The sequence below is a fragment of the Epinephelus lanceolatus genome, chromosome 17 (assembly GCF_041903045.1).
Source record: "Epinephelus lanceolatus isolate andai-2023 chromosome 17, ASM4190304v1, whole genome shotgun sequence".
NCBI classification, from domain to species: Eukaryota; Metazoa; Chordata; class Actinopteri; order Perciformes; family Serranidae; genus Epinephelus; species Epinephelus lanceolatus.
This window is the reverse complement of record NC_135750.1, coordinates 16,323,847-16,349,395: the sequence shown is the minus strand read 5'-3', so window position 1 is coordinate 16,349,395 and position 25,549 is coordinate 16,323,847. Positions and strand designations below refer to the sequence as shown.

The 25,549-nt window shown below is 41.3% G+C and overlaps 1 protein-coding gene across 49 annotated transcripts in view; it reads left to right on the top strand.

Annotated features, from left to right (window-relative positions):
• LOC117247896 (ankyrin-3-like) overlaps positions 1-25,549 on the top strand; it is a 172,376-nt gene that overhangs the window by 60,321 nt on the left and 86,506 nt on the right. The window contains exon 1 of one of the 49 annotated variants that reach the window (XM_078160766.1): positions 22,030-22,289. The exons of 47 other annotated variants lie outside the window; for them this stretch is intronic. In XM_078160766.1, coding sequence (XP_078016892.1) covers positions 22,254-22,289 — 36 coding nt within the window. In that variant the 5' untranslated portion in view covers positions 22,030-22,253. Of the gene's footprint in view, positions 1-22,029; positions 22,290-25,549 lie in introns of those variants that run through there. One more of the 49 variants, XM_078160768.1, reaches the window with a different exon arrangement.

The window sequence follows — 25,549 nt, the reverse complement described above, 5'->3', positions numbered from 1 at the left end:
CTGGGTATTGACTGAAAGAATGAGATCCCGGATACAAGCAGCCAAAATGAGGTTCCTCCGTGGGGTGGCTGGGCTCAGCCTTAGAGATAGGGTGAGGAGCTCGGACATCTGGAGGGAGCTTGGAGTCGAGCCGCTGCTCCTTCACATTGAAAGGGGTCAGTTGAGGTGGTTCGGGCATCTGATCAGGATGCCTCCTGGGCACCTCCCATAGGAGATGTTCTAGGAACGTCCAACCGGTAGGAGGCCCCAGGGCAGACCCACAACATGCTGGAGAGATTACATATCTCATCTGGCCTGGGAACACCTTGGGGTCCCCCAGGAGGAGTTGGGAAGTGTTGCTTGGGAGAGGGACCTCTGGAATAGATGGATCAGATAAAAAGATGGATGGATGGATGGATGGATGGATGGATGGATGGATCATCATGCTGGTATGATCATGAAAATTGATTGAAATGTTGAAGTCATTCATGAAGCAGAAGTATGAAGGATTGTGCTGGTTCCAGCTTCTCAAATGTGAGGAGTTTCTCTGTTTTCTATTTTTATATATCGTATATATTTGGGTTTTGGACAGGATACTAGCCTTACCAGATTGCAGATTAGGTGTTACTTCAACACAGTTTCACATTTCACTGTCACGATCATTGTTAAAGTTAGTTACATTCATTCAGCCACATTAGGTTTTAATTCTGCAGTTATTCTTGGTGCATTATATTATTTTGTCTTATTTTGTTTCAGTGAGTTCCACATAGTGAGGCAGCAGATTTTTAATTTGGAGAAAAGAAAGCAGGTGGATTGCATTATTCAGTACCTGTGGATACCCTGACTTTAAAGGTGCAGTGTGTAATGCCTGGCCACGAGCTCCAAACATAAGGGGCAGAATTTCACCTCCAAGCCACCTAATACAACCTCTTTTGGCTTTTTTAGTCCAAAAACATATATAAATAAACTCACAAAACGTCAAGAAAAGAAATATTCTTATACACGTTTTCCTTATTGAACAGAAAAATACAACCGTACACCTTCTTTCAACACACTTCATTTCCTCAAACTCAAGTGAGACAAAATAAAACTCAATAAAATCATCTTGCTCAGTTCCAAAAATCACCTACTCTGGCTTGGTTGAAATTTTGGTGGAATTATTGAGTTAGATGTAAAAATATGCTGGCTCAACATGCTGTTTCTCCCTGCTGTCTCCTGCTCCCCGCTGAGCTGTGGCTCTCACTCATTATTTGGAGGCGGACCAGTATATTTGCAGATTTAAATGACAAAATCGCCCAAAAATCCAACCAGAAATGCACTCAGCTAATCACTGATATCGGATATATTCATCCAATCACCTGACTCTTGACCAGGCCTCGGGCAGCTCTACTTGTTTGTCATCTCTTGTTGGACTGAGGGCAGACTACAGTGACTCACGGCAAACTGCTCAGGGCACCTGTCCATTGGCAGATCTGCTTCTTATTCTTCCTCCTGATTTTGTGTGTTGTGTTGCTTCTTTAAGTTCTGTTAATAATGTTGGTTCATTGTTGGAATGTTTTAAACAGCTGTATCCTTCACATTGCACCTTTTAAGTATCTGAATATTGTGAAATAAAAGGTTGGAGCAGTGCATTCCCAGTTGGTTGGTCAAAGGTGTCACTGTGGGCTCTACAAGTTACGGGAAAACATAAATGACAGATCCTTATTAAAAAGTTATCTTTAGTTTCAGTGCTGTATTTGTACGATTCAGTCCCGCTGGTTACAGTAGGAAATGACATACTTCATTATTAAAAGTCGACACTCCATCATCCTCTCTGTCTGTGAAGTTCTGTCTAATCGCACACTTTGCTATCTGTCAGCACGGAGGCTTGATCTGATGCACCGAGACGCAGCAATATGAGTCAGGTTGTTGTTAGTGCTGCTGCTGACTAGGTTTCTGTCACCCTGTAGATGTGTGTGTGTGCAGGTGTATTTGTGTGTATGTGTGTGTGTTGCTGACTGGGATGCTGTCAGCTGTGTGTCAGCCATCTAGACACCCACAGTGCACTTTTACTTTTCTGGGACCTTCCCCGTCCTGACAGCCAAATGGCCGCTCTAACCGTTTGGAAAAAAACAAACGTGGACGCACACACGAGTTGCTGAAGTGACCAATTAGAAGAAATGTTGGAACTAAGCAGAAATGACACAGAGTAGACAACAACAGAAAAAAAGCTGCGCTTGTTATTCGTCTCACAGGGTCAGCATGACTTCTGTATCATTTAAGTCTTCACCTTTAGGAATAATGATCTCTGTGATTAAATGTATTGATTCAGAATGGATTTAAAGGACTTCAGATCTTGTTGAAGAGTCTGTTAGGTGACAGTCAAGTCTCTCATGTCACATGATGATGTGTTGACGGAATTGAGATTCAACAGTTTTAATTAAATGTCACCATGAAGCACAGGCCATTTTACAGCTGCTGTAGTGAGCGTCTGTAGTGCAAATGGCTGATTGAATGGGTGAGGGGTAGAGATGGGTGTGTTTGTATGAATATGTGTATATTGTGTGTGTAATTATACAGAGTGTGTGTTTGTGTGTTTTCTAAATGCATTCGTCTGCCCTTGAATCTTTGTACCTTTACCTTTCTAAATGGGCTTTTGTGTGTAGATCACATGTTAATGTGACATTTAAGAGACACTCGTGGGGGTGAAGACTAAACAAACGTGACTTGATCATGTCAGTTGTTGCTGACACCGCTTCAACATCAAAGTGTCCATATGGGAACAGGTACCACTTCTAATGTGGTTAAAATATCTGCAGTTTTATTGCTATTAAAATGTTGTCTCTCTTTCCTGTAGAGAGGGAACATAAATCCATTAGGGATATTCCTCAACTAATTTCCCTGACGTTAAAATGAAAGTTTTAATTTAGACTAGTCAACTAGTCTAAAAGCAAAAAAAAAGTAAATAAACACTCATAAAAGAGTCAAAACTGAGCAAAATGTAATCTTTTGAGTTTAATTTTGGGTAAAGCCAAATCAGTGATTTCTGTTTAAACGCATTAAACATGATAGAAAATACTTGTTGAAAACATGTGAGAGATTTGGAACTGTGTAATACTGCATTCGATCAGCCACTGGAGTCATCCTTAACATAACCCCTCCCTGACTATATAAAAACTATGTTACTACTGTAAGGTTTACAAGTTAATTCATGTGTTACTAAAAATACAATTACATTGGTTATACAGTTAACTGTTTACACATTTATGCTCACAATTATCACTTACATATTTACATGTTCAAATATTCGCCATCCTGCTGTGCACTCTCAACAAGAGTGACCCAACCACCTCACATCAAACTGTTACATTACACTACTAATGTTAGAACACTTAGCATTAGTATTGTTTGTACATCCCCTGTATGTAAGCGGTGTATTTGCTATGCTCCACAGGCTCTCTCGCCTTGCTTTCAGTCTATTAATTACATGAATAAACATCTCTGTTAATGGAGAGAGCCATCAGTTACATACCAGCAGTTACTGCTTACATTGTCTGAAAACATATTGCATGCATTAAAAGCCATTTGAAATCATTTATTACATTTTTTAATAACCAAATCATATATTCAATGCTGAATGCTGAAATGTGACGCACTTGGCACCTTGCATTACGAATATTGCAAGTTATTCCACAATGCAACAACTCACTAAATAAAAGTTAACAAATAACATTTTTTGAAAACAGGAAGAAAAATCTTTGGAAGCGTGCCTGATTATTGAAATGCCATTTTCATTATTTAAGTGCAATCGCATTAATAATAATAATGTTTATAAGTTTGACCAACTAGAAACTCTGGTGCCGACTAGCGAGGGTAGCAACATGTAATCAACTGGTTGACTAATCATGCACATCCCTAACATGCATGTCACTAGCAATTTTACTACAAAGTAGCCAACATGGAGGGAATGTGTCACCTACTTCAACCATATCCTTAATTTAGATAAACAGAAAATCATCAGAATTGTTCTGAGTTCATTAAAACATTTACATTTCCTGATAACAAGTTTTTTCAGGTCCCTTCAGGCCAGAGTTGAGAACAAAAGAGAACAAAACAGAAACATTAAGTACAAAGACAAGAGAGATAAGACGAGGCTGCTGAAAAAGATGAGGTGAAATTAAGTTTGGCAGATCAGAATCCACCTCAGTGAGGAGAGCAGACACAGAGCTGAGCTGCAGAGAGCAGAACACTGTGTGTGTGTGTGTGTGTGTGGGTGTGTGTGTGTGTGTGTGTGTGTGTGTGTGTGCTGCTTTGTTGGCCGCTATACACAAGCTAACTGACTGTACCCATCAGTCAAGGTTGTGTCTTATTATAGGTCATTAGTCTCTCTGCTCAGCTGCGACCTTGACGCTACTTGCTGGAGCATGTGTATGTACCATAGTAGGCAAAATGAGTTTTTGTGTATGTGTGTGTGTGTGTGTGTGTGTGCACCCAGGCTGCTGTGTACACTAAGTGTATTGCACTGCACAAAATATGTGTCCAGGACGGCTCCCTGTACGTGCACGTGTTGTTTTTAGGTGTGTGTGTATGTGTGAGCACACGTGGCTGCAGCCTTGATGAGCCAGTCAGCTCTGGCTGTGTGTGATGGATGGACGGACACAGGGGGGTCAGAGAGGGTCAGCCAACACACCCCCATACAGAGGGGGGCGGGGAAGGCTCACCAAGATGTCAGTCACAGATTTTAGTGCCCCAGGACTAACGCTGGCCTAAAGTAAAAGTGCTGCCACCCACGATAAAAAACTGTCTGCTGTGCAGGACAATGGGCCCACCTGCCACCACTCATTTACTGGTGGTTGCCTTTTACCTCCACTGACAGTTACACAGTGACATGCAAACCACAGTATATCATCAAGTTCTCACCTAGATATTGGACTCATTGTGTGTGTCATGCATTCAAGGAATAGTTCGATACTGAGGCTACATCCACACTAATACATTTTTTTTTAAAACCCATAACCATTGCTACGTTTACACCTAGCCTCCACACTGCTCTGGTGTAACACAGACACCCATGTTCATTTCTCAATTGGGTCTTATTAGGCACAGCTTGTCAAGTCAAAACATTATAGTTAGGCCCACATACCTTTTGTGATTCCATCCTTTTTGTATGGGTTCTTTTCCCGTTGCCATGGCTTCCTCCAGTGATAATGCTACCAGTGCTGCTCTGATATGTCACTGTATTTACTTTGCAGTGATTCCCAATCTGTTTTCCCCTGCCTTTACCACCTACACTCATGATACTTTCGGTAACAGTTCTATCTCGTCATTGATCTAAGAAGAGAAATCTTTGGTCTTAGTTCGTCATCTCTGTAGTATTTTCTATAACTAAGCAACCAACTACAGAGTTGACAACCTGCTTGCTGTTACGTGCCCAGTGTACATAAATGGCCATGTGATATTTTCAGGCATGTTAGCATGGACAGAGATTATTTAGCTTGTTTGTACGGAGATTACTTTTGTGTAAACGCTATTGTAAGATGAAAAAGTATTAGGGTAGATGTGGCCTGGGTCTCCACTGGTTGACTGTGCCCAGCCAAGAAATAGTCTGGCACATAACCTCTACATAAAAGCACAGCATGTTGTTTTTACATTTAAGTTTTTGTACAGAGTAAACACACAATATATATAATGTGGTAATTAATGGACTTTAGTGGTACAACAGATGGATTTGCCACCTTTTCGGAGGCAGGCTAGCTGTTTTCTGCTGCTTGTAGTGTTTGTGCTAAGCTAACCAGCTGCTTTATATTTATGTACAAGAGAGGGGAATAAATATTATCCCTAAGTATATCTCCCAGAATGTTGCACTATTCCTTTAAAGACCAGATATATGTCTAACCACCTACTGGGCTGGTAAATGACATCATATTCTATGTCTGAATTATATTTTTTGTCCAGTATAATTCACCAATATTACAGTGGAGCTCGTAACCTTACATTTGATCTGATTATGAACAGGTGGGCATGATGATGATGAGGATACATGCAGCTTCAGTGGAGGTGTAACTGGTGGGGAAATGGTTCATACTTTGAGTTGTATTTGTTGCACTGTGATTTGCAAACTGATCAGCACTAACTGATAAGAACAACCATCAGCTGCACCTTTAGCCACTTCTGTTAGACAGCTTTGATCCACTGAATAAACTGCTGTGTTTACGCCTACATACGGTATCCGTGCAGTGTAAGGTCAGGAACCACCAAATGTCGACTTGCATGATGCTCAAGCTGTTTTGCAAAATACCCATCCATGTGTTGTTTGATGTTAGTGAGCTGCCTTGCATCCTGATCAGCAGTGTAAAAGTTTAGGTTACTGTATAACTGTATACCATTGGATCAGATTTATATTGCAGTGTCCCACTGGAGGAAGACAGCTGGCCAAAATTATCACAGAGAGGAGAAGAGGGAGAGAGAGATTCTGGATCATCCTGTACCATTCCCTCTATCGATTTCAGTGTCCCATGTCCTGTGCTAAACACAGCACAATTTGTAGAGAGACACCCCTCGTAAGCATAGCCTGCATTAGAGAGAGAGACGGCAACAGAGGAAGCTTTTTTACTTTCCTGATTTCCTTTTTTTTATTTTAGGGAGTCACATGATATGATTTTCAGGGCCAGTCCTCCCTCGAGTGTAGGGACTAGGATTGTTGCACTGACATCTGCTGGTGTTATTTATCCAAATGAGCTGCTCCAAGCAGACAGACTGAATGACCATTCCTCAGCTCTGTCCCAGTAATATATTGAAGTCCTTCTCCATGCCACGCTTGACCCGGTTGACCCCTTAAACTCTTGTGACCTCTGGGATGGATGTTGTGATTTGGTCGTGGTGTCATTATTACGTTAAGAGGCCTAATATGGATGACGCTTTGCAGCTTTCACACAGCTGAAAAAACAAAACTGAAGAAGGTTTTCAGACTTAAAGGTCCCATATTATTAAAAGTCAGATTGTCATGTCTTTTTTTTTAATATAAAGCAGGCATAAGTGAAGTATAAAGACTGTGCAAGTATCAAAACACTTAATCCACAGAGAAATGCACACAGTCTCTATTAGGAAACTGCCTTCAAACGACCTGTCAGGACTTCTGTGAAGTTGTGATGTCACAACTGTACTATAGACTGAATCACAATGTGTTTTTACAATGACTTCCAGGTAGAAAACTCTTGTGTCACATACATAAAATCAAACAGTGCTGAGCAAACACTGCCTCAGCTGGTTAGTTTTTAGCCACCTGAAAAAGAGCCCATGTAAAATAATCAATATCAGTTTAAGTGTACCCTATATTTAAATTATTTTCACCACTTTACCTTGCTGCTGGACAGCCTTTTCCGACAGGGATTTGAAGCCGCGAAATCAGAAAAAAATTGTTGCTGGTCTACTGTGGCTGGTTAGAGAAAGTATTTTAAGATAGTGTTCACTTACACCGATATTGATTTTTTAGATGGCTAAAATACATTTTGCTCAGCCCTCATCCTCAGCATCATATTACTTAGCTTCCGTGCCAATAGCAAAGTAACACAGTACATACAATAAGTACAGCAGAAATGTCAGATAGGTCAGGCCACTGCGTTTAATTATATATATCTTTAAATGTTACAGTTAAGCCTGAAAATGACAACAGAAATGAGCAAGTTTGCTGATTTTACATATCTGCAGCTAAAATCAATTGCCAGTTGGCTACCTGGAAGTGATTGTTGTTGTTAGCATGACGTCTTGGTGATTTGGTCAGCTTTAAACTTAAAACATAAACAACCTAAACAGGTCCCTTTTTTATTTCCTGTTGGAATTCAGCTGACAGGAAGTAAATGTGGACCCAAGCTGCTGCCCAGCAATGCTACAAAGGAGAAAATGGCTACAGTGCCATTATAGTCACTTCCTGGATGCAGTGAGGGTGCAGAGATGCCAAAAGTGCAGATGTAGAAGACCCGGAAACACTGTCTGATCAGAGCGTCTGGGCTTTTATATGCTAAAACTGAGTATTTCAGACAGAGAGTGACTACAGTTATATTCAGGTAGTAAAAATGGAGTGCTTTTTGAGCATTAAAGCATGTAAACATTTTTTAAAATACAAGTATGAACCTAAATATTAGCATAATGTGTGACCTTTAAAAGTCTGAAATATATTCCCAAATTGCTGTTACAGAAATGCTGCAGCTGGAGTGGTTTGTCTTTGGGGATATTGTCCATTTCAAAGCAACAAAACGCAGGTGAATTTCTTTACTCTCCACACCCACAATTGCCTGTCTCGTTGCTTCATTTGGGGAGTGTTGCTATTATGGATCTGGGCCTCCCCCATTCAACAGCCTATTACTTTGTGCTGCCTGAGGGGCAGCTGGATGTTTCAGCACCTAATAGCCTTCTGTTTGCCAAGCAGAAACACCAGGATCTGAGAGACCATTACTCCAGTATGGGAAACTGTAATGTGTAATAACCTTTGTGTTTGTGGAGGAGGGTACACAGATTTAGTATAAACGAAAGATCAGCAGTTGTACTGGTGAATGTAAATCCCCTTTCACTGTCGTACTTCTTCACAATGCTTCTTTCATCTTCCTCTTCTCCTCTCTGGATGGAGCATTTGGTCCCGTTGGCCTGGTGTCAAAGGGTGATCATGGCGGATTAGAATATTGTCCCCTAATTTTAACATGTTTACTGAGCCATCCGTGTGTGTGTTTAGTATAGGTCCTTGTGTGCATGTTTGTATCTGCCCGTGTGTGTGTGTGCGTGCTATGTGGAGACGGAGGGGGGGGGGTTCAGGGCGGACAGATGGCTCGTGGTCTGCTCTCGTCTGGTGCTCTCTGGCTGCCAAAGATCAGGCGAAAACAGTTACAGCACTCTTCACTTCATTCAGCGCCGCCCGACAAGCCAAAATAACAGACCTCTGTTTTCTGTTTTATAGATAGCTTTATGAGCTATCAAAATGTTATGGCGGAAACTACAGAAAATGACATTTACAACAGATTTTGTTTTGTTTTCACTGACAGACTTTATTCAACGATGACTGCCTGGTTTTGTTCTCCGGCTCTTTGCTGTGGGAATTTCTAGTTGGAAGATTACAACATAGTTTTTGACTGGCAGAGAGGCATGTGTTTATCTGTCAAACTGCACGGCTTTAATAATTTATCAGGGGAGTTTCTGCAACTGCTTTGTCTGGTTCTCTCGGTTTAAAAGCATCATGAGCAAGTGTGCACCACATTAAACGCTTTCACTGTTTTTATAGTTTCCCTTGTTTCCATTTTAAAGTTTTAAAAACTTAAGACGTTTAGTGCCTGCCATACACCAGAAGACTTTGAGAAGACTTTGAAAATGCTTTTAAAAGACTGAAGTGTGACATCCTCTGCCATCTAAAGACAATGTGAGTCACACACTATAAGATTTTGCAAAGACGGGATCTTGGCGGATTGATATTTGCAAGACTACAACTAGATTTCTTTTGAGATTATTTCCCTTCCTGCTCCTGGTGGAAAACATTACAACAAACTCCCTTTTAGAAATATGACATATTAACAACTCCTTATGTGTCCGCAAAAACTCTAGAAACACAAGATATAAGGTGTCATATGCCGACAGTGTCTATAAACTATCTATAAAGATAAACTTCATTTGCGTACCAGTATTACATCTTAAATTTTGCCTCTTCAACCTGCTACCAGCGTCTGTTGATTACCTGCACTATTTAAGCAGGAGAATTGGGAATTAGAGGCCAACAGTTTCAAAATTTATGATTTCTGACTAAAATAAGTGCTGGTTGGTGGATCAGATACACACCAAATTAAACATGAACTCTTGTTTGAGACTTGTTCATGTTCTTGCACCTCTCGAGTCCCCTCCATGTTAACTGTCTACCTGGTTTGCTGCTTTTTGTTTGGTGCTGGAGAGAGCAGGATCTATTAGTTTTTAACAATGTTAATATCATTGAACTTCACTATTTGGATGAGCCAAGGCTAAAAACTTGATATTAAACGTGTAAAGACAAGAAAAAGACTGATCTAAGACAGCTCAGACGGAGTTTTATGACCACCTTACACTAAACGGTCGAGATTGGTCGCAAGCATGCACCAACTGAGGTCAGACTCTCACGATTATATTCCAACATTTGAAATTGGCGGCACAGTGGTGCAGTGGTTAGCATTGTCACCTCACAGCAAGAGGGTTCCTGGTTTGAACCCAAGGTGGGGGAGTCCTCCTGTGCAGAGTTTGCATGTTCTCCCCATGCTAGCGTGGGTTTTCTGCAGGTACTCCAGCTACTCCCACAGTCCAAAGACATGCAAATTATTTGGTGACTCTAAATTGTCCGTAGGTGTGAATGTGAGTGTGAATGGTTGTCTGTCTCTATGTGGCAGCCCTGTGATAGTCTGGTGACCTGTCCAGGACCCGACCTCTCACCCCATCGCCATGAGGTCCAACGCCCTAACAGGATAAGCGGTTACAGAAAGTGAATGAATTTGAAATTTGTCTGTGACAGCGAAATTGCTTGAAAACTTGTATGGTGTAAGACTGACATTAGTTGGATGCAAACAAGAATACAGAATCTTTTTTCTTCTCACTGGAGACAAAGTTTTTTTTGTAAGAAGTGATAATGTGGACAAGAAGCTTTTAGACTGGGCTTTTTCCCTGTCCATAATGTCTGGAGAAGAGCCTCTCTGTCTGCTGTAGGGGTCTCAGCAGGGAGATAATTATCACCACTCACTCACACACTCACACACTGTACACACTCACAAACTCACACACCTACTGTAGATACAGCGCTGTCAATCTGACAGAAATTGCCAACCAACAGGGCATTGGAAAGGGAAATGGACAGGCAAACTGGCAAAACATCACGAGAGACACCTTCAAAAGTCATTAAAGTCTGAAAGTCATCTTTACTTCAATTTAACCATGCCCTGTCGAATTTGGGAGCCAGATGGACATTCAGTCTCTCGCTCTGTCCAAAGCACTTTCACTCACTGTAGCCCAGCTGTGGTGCTAACACAGTGGAACAGATAGGACGCGTAGAAGGCAGAGTTACTTGTTGATGTCAGGTGGTTTGGACAGTTTTTCCCTGTCTGTTACACACATGCAGACCCAGATAAAAAGTCTGACATTTCGGCTCAGAGGAGACCTGGATGGGGAACACATGTAATTTGGAGGTACTGAATGGTCATAGCTGTGCACTGTGGGAAAAGGGAAAAGGTATGGGAAAGACAAAGGGGAGGAACTTGGAGAAATGGGACACGCTGACCGAGACGAAATGCGTGCAGTAGGGTGAGACGGATGGGAGAGAGAAGAGACAGGGAGGTTGGTAAAGATTTGATGGAGAGAGGCAGAAGGACCTCAAAGGAAAGAAGGCGATTCTTAAAGCCTTTTCACATCTTTCCCTCCATCGCTACCACTTTTTTCAACCAGAAATTAATTTAAACAAATTGAGCTGAGCAATGGACGTCTACAGTTGATCAAGTGGTTTAATCATGCACCTTGGCAAACTGTTTTCAAAGAGACTTAGAGAGACATTTTCTTCTCTGCTACATTACCAGAGCAGCACAGAACACAGAACAGTTTCAGGTAGCAAGAAGACGAAAATAAGTACGTTCTTGGGGCAGGCTGCATCTTCTTGTTCTTCTTCCTTGTCTGGATCAGTGGCAAATCTAACGTCCTTGTAACAGATACCCTACAGCTCAAATCGACACAGTCCCCTTATAAACTGACAAATTTAGGAAAAAGTCAATCGTTTTATTAGACTGATCATGTTGTATTAGTTCAGCCTGCTCAAGTTCATACAGCAGCTCGAGAAACAGAAGAGAGAAGAAAGAATTGATCTGTGTTCTTTTTGCGTGCCTGTGCCATGTATCTGTGTGTGTAAAGTATGCGTGTATCCGATAGCAGTCCGATTTGCTATTGAGTCTAAATTACAGCATCAATCCATGTGTGCAACTAGGGAAGCATGTGGCTGTAATGATGAGTCAGAGAGACTTCATTTGCAGCCAGGTTGCTAAAAAAAATGTTGGCATTGTATGATTCTGCAAATCATGTATATGTTATATTTGTGTGTTATTTTCTTATAATTCAAATTTTTATTGATTTTGGGTTTTTAGGTTGGTATGTGACTGTTAAAAAATGACTGCAAAATAATTCCAAAAATCCCTCCAGATTGGTCCTTGAGCACGGTTAGTCATCCTAGTCAGCATGGATTCGGCAGATTTTGTAACATATTTGACCCATTCTTTCATTTCTGGGGGTTTACATTTGTACGTTTGCTAAGTAGCAGACACACTGAGACTTTGTATTTCAACAGTGCTGTGGTTAACTTGTGGTTGGGTTTCGGCAAATAAAACACACTTGGTTATCTGGAGAAAAGATCATTTTTTGGCTTATAAAACCTGGTTTTGGTGCCACAATCATGGCTAAAGAATCAGCGATGTCTTGGTAAGAAACGACAGCTTTTTTGGCACCAAGAAGCAGTGACAGTTCCCTAAAGAACACCCATATTTGGTTGCTAAAAAGCAGATGGAAACACAGCGTTGACTTGCTAAAAAGCAACCAGGTTTGTTGTTTGCAGGTCTCGAACAATTGTTTGCACCATCCAATCCACCTCCTGATGACAACGTCCACTCATACGCTACATCACTTTAGAAATGTTGATAGAATACATATAAAACGTACAAATGTTCATGTATTTGTGGTTTTCATAAACATACAATGCCAAGATATCCTCCTCGCCACTGGGCTGTCATTCAGTAGTATTTTGAGCGAACATGCCTCCATTAACGCGGAAGAGGGGGAAGCAGGGGACCACAGTAGTTACGGAGGTTTGCAGTTAGGATTCTTGGTGATATCATTGTTTCTACCATAAGCCTGTTTCCTATTTTCTGATGGACTGACCTGTTTCTCTGTCACATCTTTCCCACACACTTATTGAAATTCATAAATGTATGTGTCACAGGTACCTGTCTCTCTCTCTCTCTCTCTGTAGCCACACACACACTTACAGTACAACTCATCTCAATTTCAGCTCCCGCCGCTCGTGTACCTATACTACCTGCTGTTCACACAAGATTGACTCTTATTATTGGGAATAGTCATTTCAGTCCATCTACTGGTTAGTCATTTGCATTTTTATGTCCCATTACTGTATCACAAAGAGTGGAAAGTCACTCATAAGAAAATGTCTCTGTAGAGATTTTTTTTTTTTTTTTTGACACAAAGGTGTTTTAAGACGGTTTATTGACTTCCTCTGAGTCATTACCTTGAGATGGCTTCACTTCTCAGCAATGTGAACTGTGGATTATTGAAATGAGACAAAGGCTAGGTGTAACCTGGAGGTCTGTTTGGTAAAAGACATGTTTAAACTGTGTTAAGTTCTAGACTGAGTGCATGGGAACTCATTCATTCATGAAGTGATCATAACAGCAATGGTTTGAATGACTGTGTTTAATAATATACCGACTCTGCAGCTCCTCTCAGATGTACTGTGCCTTTTAGCATCTTTCAGCTCAGTGTTTTGGTTTTACAGCCCACAATTTAACTGTCTCCATTCACCACTCACATAGTGGTCTTTTCTGCCACAGCAGCCAGCTTTTTTTTGGGAGAAAAAGCTTTAAAACTCCACTGTGCACTACCTGCTCAACACCAAGTGACAAACGGATACAGCTGGGGAAAACAGTGGAGCATTTAACGGCTAAAGAGACAGATATTTCTGTTTTTATAGAGACCAAAATAACAGCTATAGGAGAGTGAGTATTGGGCTTACATTCATCAGGTGGACAGAAATGTGACTACAAATGAATGATAATGTTTTCTGTATCTGCTGAAATGTAAATAGGCAACTGATTGCTAAGTTTGCCCTATCAACTTAAATATGATAATATGTCAGTGATGTGTTCACAGCTTGTTTCTGCTGACCTCAAGTGGCCAAAAAAACAGTTACTGCAGGTTTAATGATCACAATAAGTATAATGTAATGGGAATGCATCTTTTTCATTTATCTTTTATTTATTACGGCGTCTCCAGTGAGGGCAGTTCAATCTCTTTCATACACAGGCTAATAAAAGGAATAATATTTAGACCAGTGGTTCCCAACTGGTCCAGCCACGGGGTCCAGATTTCTCCTTAGTCATTAGTTCAAGGTCCACACAGTTTAATATTTCAGTGTCATACTTGTGTTTGGCCATGTTGTTGAGTTAGTTTGCTGTCTCTGTCAAGTAGCTGTCTGTTAGACTCTAACTCTACAGCAGGAAACTGCACTTAGAAATAAAAGCTCTGTGCCAGAAATTCACCGTACTTCAAAATAAAGTGACAGATATCCTCCGTGACAGGTTTGTGAGTCACTTGCCGTCCATTCAGAATGGACCAGTGACCCACCAGTTGGGAACCATTGATTTAGACAGACATTTAAACTTACAAAATGGCAAATAAAAGATAAAAGGATAAAGAGACGTGCATCAAATGAGCATGAAGTCAAATTTGAACCTAAAAATATAGCATAAAGTCCAAGTTAACCTTAAAGATCTACACTTCCCTCAGATCTAAGCATGCAAAAACATATACAAGCCTTTTCAAATGTTCTGTTTTTAATTTTTGTCATGCTAAAACAAGATTTAGGCACTTGAATAAAATGTCAGAGAGATACCTGTGATGCTTCACACAGTTGTCATGCAGGAGACTGTCCACCAGAGTCCAGTGTTTGACTGTTGAACAGAGTCGGCTGTGGGTCAAACGGAGGCTAGAGGAGAAAGAGCAGAGGTTGAGAGGAGGAGGAGGAGGAGGAGGAAGAGGGAGGAGGAGTTTGACGTCTGTGACTTTGTGCCAGATTTAACTAAACTCTGGTATGTTGTTTAGTTTTCTTTGGTCCCTTGTCACTTCTTGGCCCTGAGCCCTGTCCCTCTGTGTTCTAACTCCATGCCTCTGTCGCCATCTATGTGTCTTCCTCTCTTTTCTGTTTCTGACATGAGGGACTTTTCTGCCACTCTTTTACAGTCTCTCCTCTCAGCCCCTCCTCTGTATGTATTTCACCCTCTCACCTCTGCTCTCCTGGAGCCCGTTTTAGGGTGACTTCTTGGCGGGACAGCTATTGATTGCGCGCGGTGCACTAGTGTGTAGATTTCACCGGTACAGCTGACGAGTCAGTTGGATGAAATCCAATGCGACATTCAAGTTCTCCCCACGTCAGTGTCAGCGTTATTGTTCCCAGTGCCAGACAGTAGGGAGACAGGAGGCTGCGTGTGTGCAGCAGTGAGAGAACTGTGGGACTACATATGATAATAAGGTTGTAAATTATTAATATTTTACAGATGTATGTCACCTCAGCATACCTGGGAACAAGCACAAAAACGGAATTGCAGGATTTATTAATAGATATTTGTGGGCCTTTTCCAATAAAGTAATAACTTAATAATGAGTCTTTACATACTAAAACTAGGAGGTTGTGTTTAATGATCCACTGGCTGCTCTAGTTGAATGGTTCACCTATTTTCCTCCTCAAGACCCCTCCCTCCTCTTCTCCTCTATCTCTCCCTTCTACCCTTCCTCTCTGCCTTCTCCGCTCCCTCCCTCCCTCACTCACTTCCTCTCCGTCTCCCCTCCCTCCCCCGCCGGTTTCATGTCCCAGGTGACAGAGGGGAGCTGTGCCCTTGAGCGAGCTCCGTGCAGCAGGAGCAGTAAATATCTGCTGTGTTGTATGTTTCCCCGACAAATATTGAGGATACTCCCCAGTACGGGGCTCGTGTGATATTTTACGGCTCCTCTGAGATGGCTGAGTGTGTTTGTGATTCCAGGAGAGGAAAGCCAGCCGGGAGATGATGGGATTTGCCCAGAGCTATCTCTATTCCCTTTGAATATATAAGCATATCTGATTTTTTAGGGCTGGATGTCATCAGCATAATACAGTTCTGGAACAAAGCACGACTTCCAAGAAATATTACAGTGTTTTTAATGTGGTACTCTGCAGTATAATTTGAGTGCATTGATCATACTTAAAAATAGTCAGTACTGAGAAGCTCTTGGTGGAAAATAGATGTATACATTGCAGTATAAGAGCAAATATTGTCTTGGATTTCCATATTTTGATATAAGAATATATGTTGCCTTTCTGCCAGGTTTTCATGGTTGTAGTGTGTTTTAGCGTTATTAAATGAATGAGTAAATGATTCTACTTATTTGATTAGCGATAGTCACCAATAATGATTACTGTCAGTATCGCCTGTTCCTAATTCCCATCTGGCAGTTTTATCTGTAAATGGCTTCTCAATTGAATTTCTAGAAATGGTCTGTATTAATATTGTATGATGACTAATTTATTGAGTTTCCAAACAGATAAAAAGCTTCAGTTCTGATTTTAAATAATTAATCCACAAAGAAAAGAAAAAAAGAGAAAAATAATAACAAAAAGAAGTTAAAAAAAAAGTGGTTACCTTTTATTGTCTTTATTGTACATTATTATTACATTTTCCAGGATATATAACAAGTAGCACATCTAGCTTCAGTTCTGATTTTAAATAATTAATAAACTGTGTTGCTATATGTTGTGTATGTTATTTGTCGCTCAAATAAAATAAACTGAAAAAAATAAAGAAAAAAGGAAGATAATAAAAGAAAGAAAGAAAAACAAAATAAAAATACGACTATGGTCACTTCTTATTGTCTTGATTGTATTTATTGTACATTTTGTACACAAGACTTAAAACAAGTAGTATGTCCAGCTTCAGATCAGATTTTTAATAATAAATATAATAAGAAAAAGAAGAAAAAAGGTGACTTTGGTTACCTGTTATTGTCTTTATTGTGCATTTTGTACATTATATACATTTTCCAGGACATTTAAGAGGTAGCATGTCTATCTTCAGATCAGATTTTAAATAATTAATAAATTATGTTGCTATATATTGTGTATGCAATTTGTCTTGTTTAAAAAAAGAAAATAAAAAAAGAAAATAAACTGGAAAAAAGGAAAATAAGAAAAGATGGAAACAAAAACAAAATTCAAAGGTGACCTTGACCACCATTAATTGTTTTTCCAGGACATATTACAAGTAGTACATCCAGCTTCAGATCAGATTTTAAATAATAAATCAATAAAAAAAAGAGAAAAATAATAAGAAAAAGAAGGAAAAAAGTGACTTTGGTTACCTGTTATTGTCTTTATTGTACATTATGTACATTATATACATTTTGCAGGACATCTATCTTCAGATCAGATAGATAATAGATAGATAATCAGATAGAGATTTAGATAATTAATAAATTGTGCTAGTTTATGTTGTGTAAAATAATAACAATAAAACAAAAAATAAAATAAAATGGAAAAAAATGAAGGAAAAAAAGGAGGATAATAAAATAGAAAAATAAAAAGTGATTTTGGCTACCTTTTATTGTATTTTTTGTACATTAGGTACATTTTCCAGGACATATAACAAGTAGGCTAGTTCATCCAGCTTCAGATCAGATTTTTAATAATGAATAAACTGAAAAAATCAAAGAAAAAAGGAAAATAATCACAGAAAAAAATGAAAAAACAAACTACAAAAAACAACTTTAGTCTTCTGTGAGAAACAGAAAGTTAAATAGTTACATGGCAAACATTGAAGAGCATAGATGTATCTGCATACATATACACAAATATGTGCTTAAGGGTTTTACTCACAATGACCTCTCTGTCTTTTTTTTTTTTTTTTTTTTTACTTCTTGCTAATAATGTGATTTCAGTGCTCTAATACACAACTGTGCAAATGCATAAATACGATGTAAAATAACACCAGTAAAATATCTCTCTGATGACGTAAGTGTGTGATTGTTGGCAGACGCTAACATAAGAATGACTGAGGTGCTGAGTGTGAGCGAGACACAGTGACACAACTGTGTCAGTCAAAAGAGATAATTTTCCATAAGTAGGCTTTACTCCCTTCCTCTTTTGCTGTAACCTCCCCCTGTAGCCATGGTAACCCTGTCGTTTCCAAGGAGGGCTGCTCGCTGCAGTGTAAGCGTGAAAGGGCCTGTGATCAACCAATCACATGTTCAACTCTTCTGGTCCAGAGCATCTGTCACTCCTGTGTCAGCTCTCACATACACCACTCTCTGCCTCTCCTTCTGATTGTCTCTGACCCTCGCTGACTGTCTCTGACGCTCTTTATCTCTCGTCTGAAAGTTGATAGCACAGGAAAGTACCCATGATGCAGTGGTGCCATTCCTCTGGAGTAGGGACAGAATGTGAAAGCAGTGGCTGAGGGAGGGATGACTGCATGTGACTGACTGTGCCGTACGTCTGTGTGTATGATGTTACAGGCAACACTACCAGAACAACAGCTATATATAACACGTACAGTATATGGGTGTGATACTGATGAACTGTGTCTATCATTTATTATCAAAATACTGCAGGCGGAGGGAAAGAGTGACCACATAGCGGTGTGTCCCAGGGATTTTCCATGCTGGAAGTTAATGCCCACAGCTGTTGAGAGCAGCTTTTCCACTGATAGCCATCAATTCTGTTTAGCTGAGTACGCTCAAATTATGCTTTTATTGACCAATTTTCCAATTTTATGGGTCTGACGTTTGTGCCAGTGGCCAAAGTTTGCATCCAGACACAGACCACTGGTCAGCTTTTTTTTTTTTTTTGACATGATCATGATCTTTTCTTGAGTGTTTTAGTTTAGTCTAACCATCCATAACCACATATTACTCATCATTTATTCCCTATGCTTATAAGGCAAGATCTAATCTATTTGCTTTGACTTAGATAAAAGCTACAGTCAGCAGTTTGTTAGCTTAGCTTAGCATAAAGACTGGAAACAGGGGAAAACAGTCTGCCTGACTCTGTAAATCCACCTACCAGCACCACTAAAGCTCACTGTGTTTTATCTCATTTCATCATCTCTATAAATATGTATCTGCATGTTTGTGCAAAATCTGCATGCAACAGGACAAGTTCTGACATGAGAAGTGCTCCGGTTTCTGTTTGTGGTCTGAGTAGTATCACGTTTAAGGACGCATTCACACTAGTCACTATTTGATCCGCTTTAAACAAACCCCGGTCCACTTCCATGGATGGTTCGGTTCGTTTGGAGTTCATTCAAAATCTGGTGAGGACCAAATGAGCGAACCCTGGTCTGCTTGAAAACTGGCGGTCTTGGTTCACTCGCAAGTGAACCCTTTTGGTTTGCTGGATAGTCCGTGGTGGGCAGACGTGCAGGCGCTTACCCCAAGACTGCAGAAATTTGTTGTTGCTCCATTGTTTTTGCGGTGACCAAGCCGGCTGAAGGGGATGGATTTCTGTTTCGGTCCTGGCCAAATGATGAGCCAGGTTTTCTTCTTCCTCATGCTTTTTTCTTCCTGGTCAGTGGTCATTTCCAGCAATACCAGCCCAAAATGAAGGTTTTTTGCCATCCCCCCACCCAATCGAACCGAGTCCCCCGGACTATCCTTGTGTGAATGTGCCCTAAGACTCAGGTAAACAATGCGTCCAATCTTTGTACCCATCAGCTACCATCTCTTAGTTTTTTACTGGCTTTTTTAAACTGCATCTGCTGTATGCAGATATCTGTTTCTAAAGACAGCTGAAATGACCAGCACACAGAAGAGGAAGTCTTGGCCCGGATATTTGTGGCTGCACCAAAACCCCTGAAATATTGGCTGTTGCCTGCCGAGGTTATATCATCGTCAGACCAATAGCCGATGGGTCCCGAGATTGTAATCCATGTCAAAACTGAAGTCTAGCAGGGGTCTCATTTATAAAACAGTGCTTAGGTTCCACACTAAAAATGTACGTACGTACAAAATCTCCAAAATGTTTGTAAGCATGGGTCAAAGTTTCTCCCATCAAATCTGTTTTTATAGATCCCAACTATTCCAAGGGAAGTAGCGTACGCCTCTTTCAGGCCTTGTTTTGTGCGTACGCAATGTCTGTAAATGAGACCTCAAGTTTTCTGGGCAGTTATACGCAGGACAATTTCTTGGCCAGGTGCAGTCATTGCTGGAAGATTTTACGGGTTGCCAGGCAACTTTGTTTTTATAGTTTTTGTACGGATGTCAGTCTTGTATGATATCAATCTTCTCATCTAACTCTCGGCAACAAAGGGAGTAATGTATTTTGCTAAATGTCAAACTATTCCTTTCATCTATGAGTTCTCAGGGGTCCATGTCATTGGTCCGACAGCCCGTTGGTTCGACATCCCATTAGTCTGACTGTCCGCGGTGCTGAACGGCTCGCGGCGGGCGTATGGTGCGCCGTGACCGGCTCTGGGTCAGCTGGGAAAGGCTTGAGGTGAAGCAGGCTCACAGCTTATGTGTTTGTCACTTTCTTTTTCATTTTAACCCACACCATGATCTTTTTCTAACCCTAACCAAGTGGTTTTTGTGCCTAAACCTAACCAGACCTAACCACAGGGCATCATGATGATTTCGGAACGGACTTCGTAAAAATGGGTTTAATATGGTCGGAACAATGGGATGTCGGACCAATGGGCAGTTCCCGTTCTCAGATGGTTTGATTTAAACAATTTCTCTATCAGTTAGGGAAAACTTTTTATTCTTTTCTGCCAAATTACTCATCTCATGGCCACTGATTTTGTGACCTCTTTGGGTGGTCCTAATCCCCAGGATGGGAACCAATGGTCTAATTGTGATAGGCGTCGATCTATTGTGGAAAACAGTTTAGCTTCCTAAATGTAAAACAGTGTGAGAACACTATGCCGCTGTGGGTGGTTTTCCAAGATAAGATAATCAGATCCACCCACAGGTGTAATAACCCAAGATCAAACATATAACATGGACACGGTAGTTACGCTTCATGTTACGCTTAACCTGGGCTATCTTAGATCACAGATAGTGATCAGATCCATGTGCATTCTCCAGGAGAGCAGCGAGTACACTTGGCTGCTGCCTTGCTGTGCTGGGGCTCAGCTATGAGCAGGATTTGAGGAGAAATCAGTGGGGGTGGGCTTCTCCTCCCCAGCTCCCACTCAGCTGACCGCAGTGGGGCGTGTCTGCCGAGGGGTGAGAGGTAGGAGGACAGAGGGTGTCCCTAATACCAAAGGAAAAGCCCCTAATCCTCTGTTAAAGTGTCCCCATTGACTGTTAGGGGTGCCCCCCCCCCCCTTACCATGCACTCGCCCCAAAATAGCATCTGGTGTTATTGTTATTCTACTGTTATTGGATTCGTAACCCCCCCTAGCAGACACACTACCGTTAGCTGCCATGCTTTGAGATCCCGCTGGTTGATTTCATGCAACCAGGTAGAGCAAGCCAAGGCTGGACTTACTCTCACACCCCACTCAGTCACACTGGTCTTTGTTAGGGGGGAAAAAAGCTGATAAGCAGGATGACAATAAAGAGCTGCTGGTAGAGACTGAGGGAGGAAGGGAGAGTGAACCAGAGAGAATGAGTGGGAGGGAGAGCGGGATAGTGGGTGGGATAACAAGAGGGATGAGGAGGGGGGTTGACATATCACAGTCCAGTCATTTTAGCTAAAGTATTTGTTTCAGCTGCTATTTTCGGTTAGGCCCCTCTCCCTGCTCGCCTCCCCAACCTTGGATATCAAGATCACACTGACACCCCCCACCACCACTGCCAACACCGCCGCCACCACCCCCCTTCAGAGTAAATGAAGGTGAGGAAGAAAAGGAAGGAGGCAGAGAGGGAGGGAGAAGCCTCAGCTATTATGGTAAGTCAGGATGCTCCTCCTGCACCCTCCCCGCTCGAAGGTGCTTTCTGGGGCAGGGGCCGGCTTCTGCGAGGCGGCGGGGATTTACTCTTGTTGACATTTTTTTTTTAAAGAGAGATAGAGAAGGGACAGGGCGGGAGAGCGAGGCAGCAGAGGGGATTTGTTATGTGTCCTCTCCGCAGCGTGAAAGACTGCAAGACGCTTTGTTTACTCACCACTGAAGAGTTACAGAGACCCCTTCTCCTCTCCTTGCCTCTCCACCCTTCATCCTCACCCTCCCCTCCCTTCTACTTCTTCCTCCCAGCATCCCTCTTTCTGATGTGTAGGGCATCGACCAGACAGCGGAAGGAACTGTTGTATCTGCTACCTGCAGTGCTCGCATTTGTTGGTGTGCTTTGATTTTTTTTTTTTTTTTGACTTGTTGCCTGAGTCAATGGCACCTTGCTCTTTCCTCTGGAGTGGGATGGATGTCCACGAAGTTAGGATAAGGACAGAGCTAACTGACTGACTGACTGAGTAGATGACTGGTTGGCTGCTTGGCTGCTCGGCCACTCTGAGCTCAAGTTTCACTCCTCTACATACAGAGGAGAGGAAGAAAGAGTGAGGGAAAGTGAACATGGCTGTGGAAGAGGGTGTTGTCTTCCTAGCACAAGTGAGTAAAGGTTTTATTCTCGCATTTTATACTCTGAATACTTCGATTAGTGTGTGATTTGCTGTTATCTTGGGAGAGGGGGTACAGGCTGGTCTCAGAGATTGATGTTGTGAGTTCAGTGGTGCAGCAAACCACTAGAATGAACTGGTCCTGTATCATTCATCATGGCTGCATGGGCGTTTGTGTATGTACGAACATGGAAAGCTGATCTGCTGCAGTCCGATGTAACGTGTGTGTGTTTGTGTGCAGGATAATAGTGTGCAGTTGTGTGAGTTTTCCAGCGCTTATAAGGTAGTTTGGCGTCTAAAAAGTTATGTGCCCATACACCTGCAAATTTTATTTGCTTTCTCAAATACAAATTTAACAAACATATGAGCTATTTCCCTCTGTTTTCAGTCTTCTTGCTAAGATAGGCTAAGCTAAGTGTCTCCTAGGTTGAGCTTCATGTATGTCAATCTTCTCATTTAACTCTCAGCGAGACAGCATTACAATGTCACACTATCCCTTTAAGATGGATTCACTAGCAAGGACCACGCCACAACAATATGTCGTTTAAATGTTTAATTGTAATTCAGGAGTCGTTAGTTGTTGAGGTCTGGTGAATGGATGAAAGCGGGGGGTGAAGTGGAAGAGGGATGTCTTCTGTTGTTCTGGGAGGATGTACTGGACATTGGGCAGAGGGAGACTCAGTGTGGGGGCTCTGTCTCAGGTGTTTTTCCACCAGAGCTGATTACAGGCCCCCCAGACGGTACCGGTAGAATGAGACATGGGAGAGGTATGCACCAGATTGAATAAGAAGAGATAAAGAAATAAGGGATGAGAGGGTGAAGGAATGTTGGTAGGTATGAGGAAAGGAGGCTGATGGATGAAGGGAAGGGAAAGGGTCAAGAAATCTGAGACAAACAGAAGCAGGAAGGTTTGACCAGGTATAAGTCGGCTTGGCAGATAATTAGAGGTGTGGTTGAGGCGTGGCCCTGCTCCTGAACCTGTTAACAAATTAACTTAATGTAAAATCATGTTGTGTGATAAAGAGGGGTTGTTCTAGTGCTGTAAGGAGTTCACTCACCAGTATCTTCAAGCAGCTCCATTCATTTACTTACTCTGTCTCTCACAGTCATTTCTCCTAGTGGCCATTAGAGGGCATGACACATTGAACCACTTGTCTCCTTTTTGCAGCGCTCCTGAAATTTGTGGTGCTTTCCATCAGCAACACTGCTACAATAGAGGAATGCTTTCAGAGTGACAGCACATGATATTTACAGTCAGCTGTGAGGAACATGTTCATGCATTGCACCCAAGTACCCACCATACTGGGAAATAGTATTGTTTTATAGTTTAAATTCACAGTCACACATAAGCCAAGCATGTTGTGTATACACTGTACCGTCATGTATTTAAGCAGCCTGTTACATTTATCAGTCTAGATTTATTCCAGCAGCCTTTGCATTTGTCACCATTTCACTATTTATATCTGTACATATATAGTAGTAGAATGTTTCTAGTAGTTTATGCTCATATTGTTCAGCTTTGTTGTCCTTGTTTTTTGCTTTACGCCAGACTAAATTTCCTCATATGTGCACAAGTACATGGCCAAAAAAGCCGATTCTGATAGCACATCTTGTACATTTAAAATGAGAGGAGGCTCTAAAATGTAACTCCGCTTATAGATTATCATTCATTGTGTTGCCAATAACAAGCCTCTCATCCATACCTCTTAAAGCCTTAATAATGATTTTCTGGTGACAGTGAAATGGGGGCATTGATTCATCAACAGCGTTTCTATATTTAGCCTTGAGGGAAAGCAAGAAATCAGGAGGAGCTGTTCAGGAAAGGGGATTTGAGAAGTTTGACGGTTTAGATATGAGAGATGTGGATGTGGTTGGTTGGTGGGGTGAGGAGCTTTGGCACCAGTGGGTGTTGTGGTGCGAACACTAGATGCCCCTGTCTTTGTGCTAGTAGAGCTGTGGAGCTCTGTGTGTTTTGTGCTGTCAGGAGGGATAAAGTGAAACAATACAGCTGCTGCTGGTCTGGCTCTCCTCTTCTAATCTCGCTCAGTTCACCCACAGCCTACAGCAATGACATCAACACGGCCTGTGTTGTTTGTTTTTGTGTGTACATGTTTTTTTCCTGCATGTGTTTTAAGTGAACACTGTCCTAAAGTGTGCGCAGACATGTATGTACTGATGCATCCCCTCTCATACATGTGGGCAGTGCAAAGTGCCACATGAGTGTCTGTTTTGTTACATGCTCCAGTGCCAGCTGACATCATCGCAGTCTGGCGGCCCGGGGATATCAGTCTTTATACATCTAAATATCCTCTATCCATCTTGGCTATCAGTGCGTTGATGTCATGAGGAGGAGAAGTGCCAAGTACAGATTCAGCACAAATGAAAACAAACACTCTGCAGCTCCAAAACATCATGAATCTCCATGTCTAGAATGAACAACGTGAATCACCCAAAAACCAGACTGTTCAGCCTCTTCTGGAGATTATGACAGATACTTCGTCCACTAAAAAACACTTGTGTTATTATTTGCACTGTCTATTAAATTGTATTTTGCAGTTAATATGCAAGTAATGAATGTACTTTATCAATTTATCTGAAAAGGAAATGATGCACCTCATCTAACGTTGGACATCAAACTGCAACCATTGAATGCTACTAATGACTAACCTTCAAAAAAAGACAAAGCAAATTAATTATTACTGTTTTAATTTTATACCCCAGTGTTTTAATGCTGTCAGTATCTCCTCCATTTGCTTTGTCCAAGCCATTGTGGGAAAAGTTGTGTTCATCAGCAGCACACACAAAAATCAAGTGTGTGTTATTGTTTTTCATATGCATACTATGTTTCATGAGAACAGTTCAATATGTACCTCTGTATGCGCCATCTGGAGCATTCATATAGTAGGAAACAGTTTGTTCCGAATCACATACTTTTTCTTTTTACTTTTAGTTCATTAAAAAGTACGTACTGTTGCATGCAGTATGCAAACAATTGGGCCATACTACTTCCTCATAACGTTAAGCCCTGAACTTTGACCCTCTTACTCATACATCTGTTACCATGGAGATGAAACAAAATGCCATTCACTGAGCTCACTGGAGGCAGAGGTCAACCCGACCAACATCTCTCTGTCATTGTCATTTAATAGCTACTTATGTCCTTTTGTTTTTGGTTATATTTATGATTATTATTTTATTCAATTAAACAATTTTATTCCTGCCTTTACTAATCGGCTGGTCATCAGTCACCTG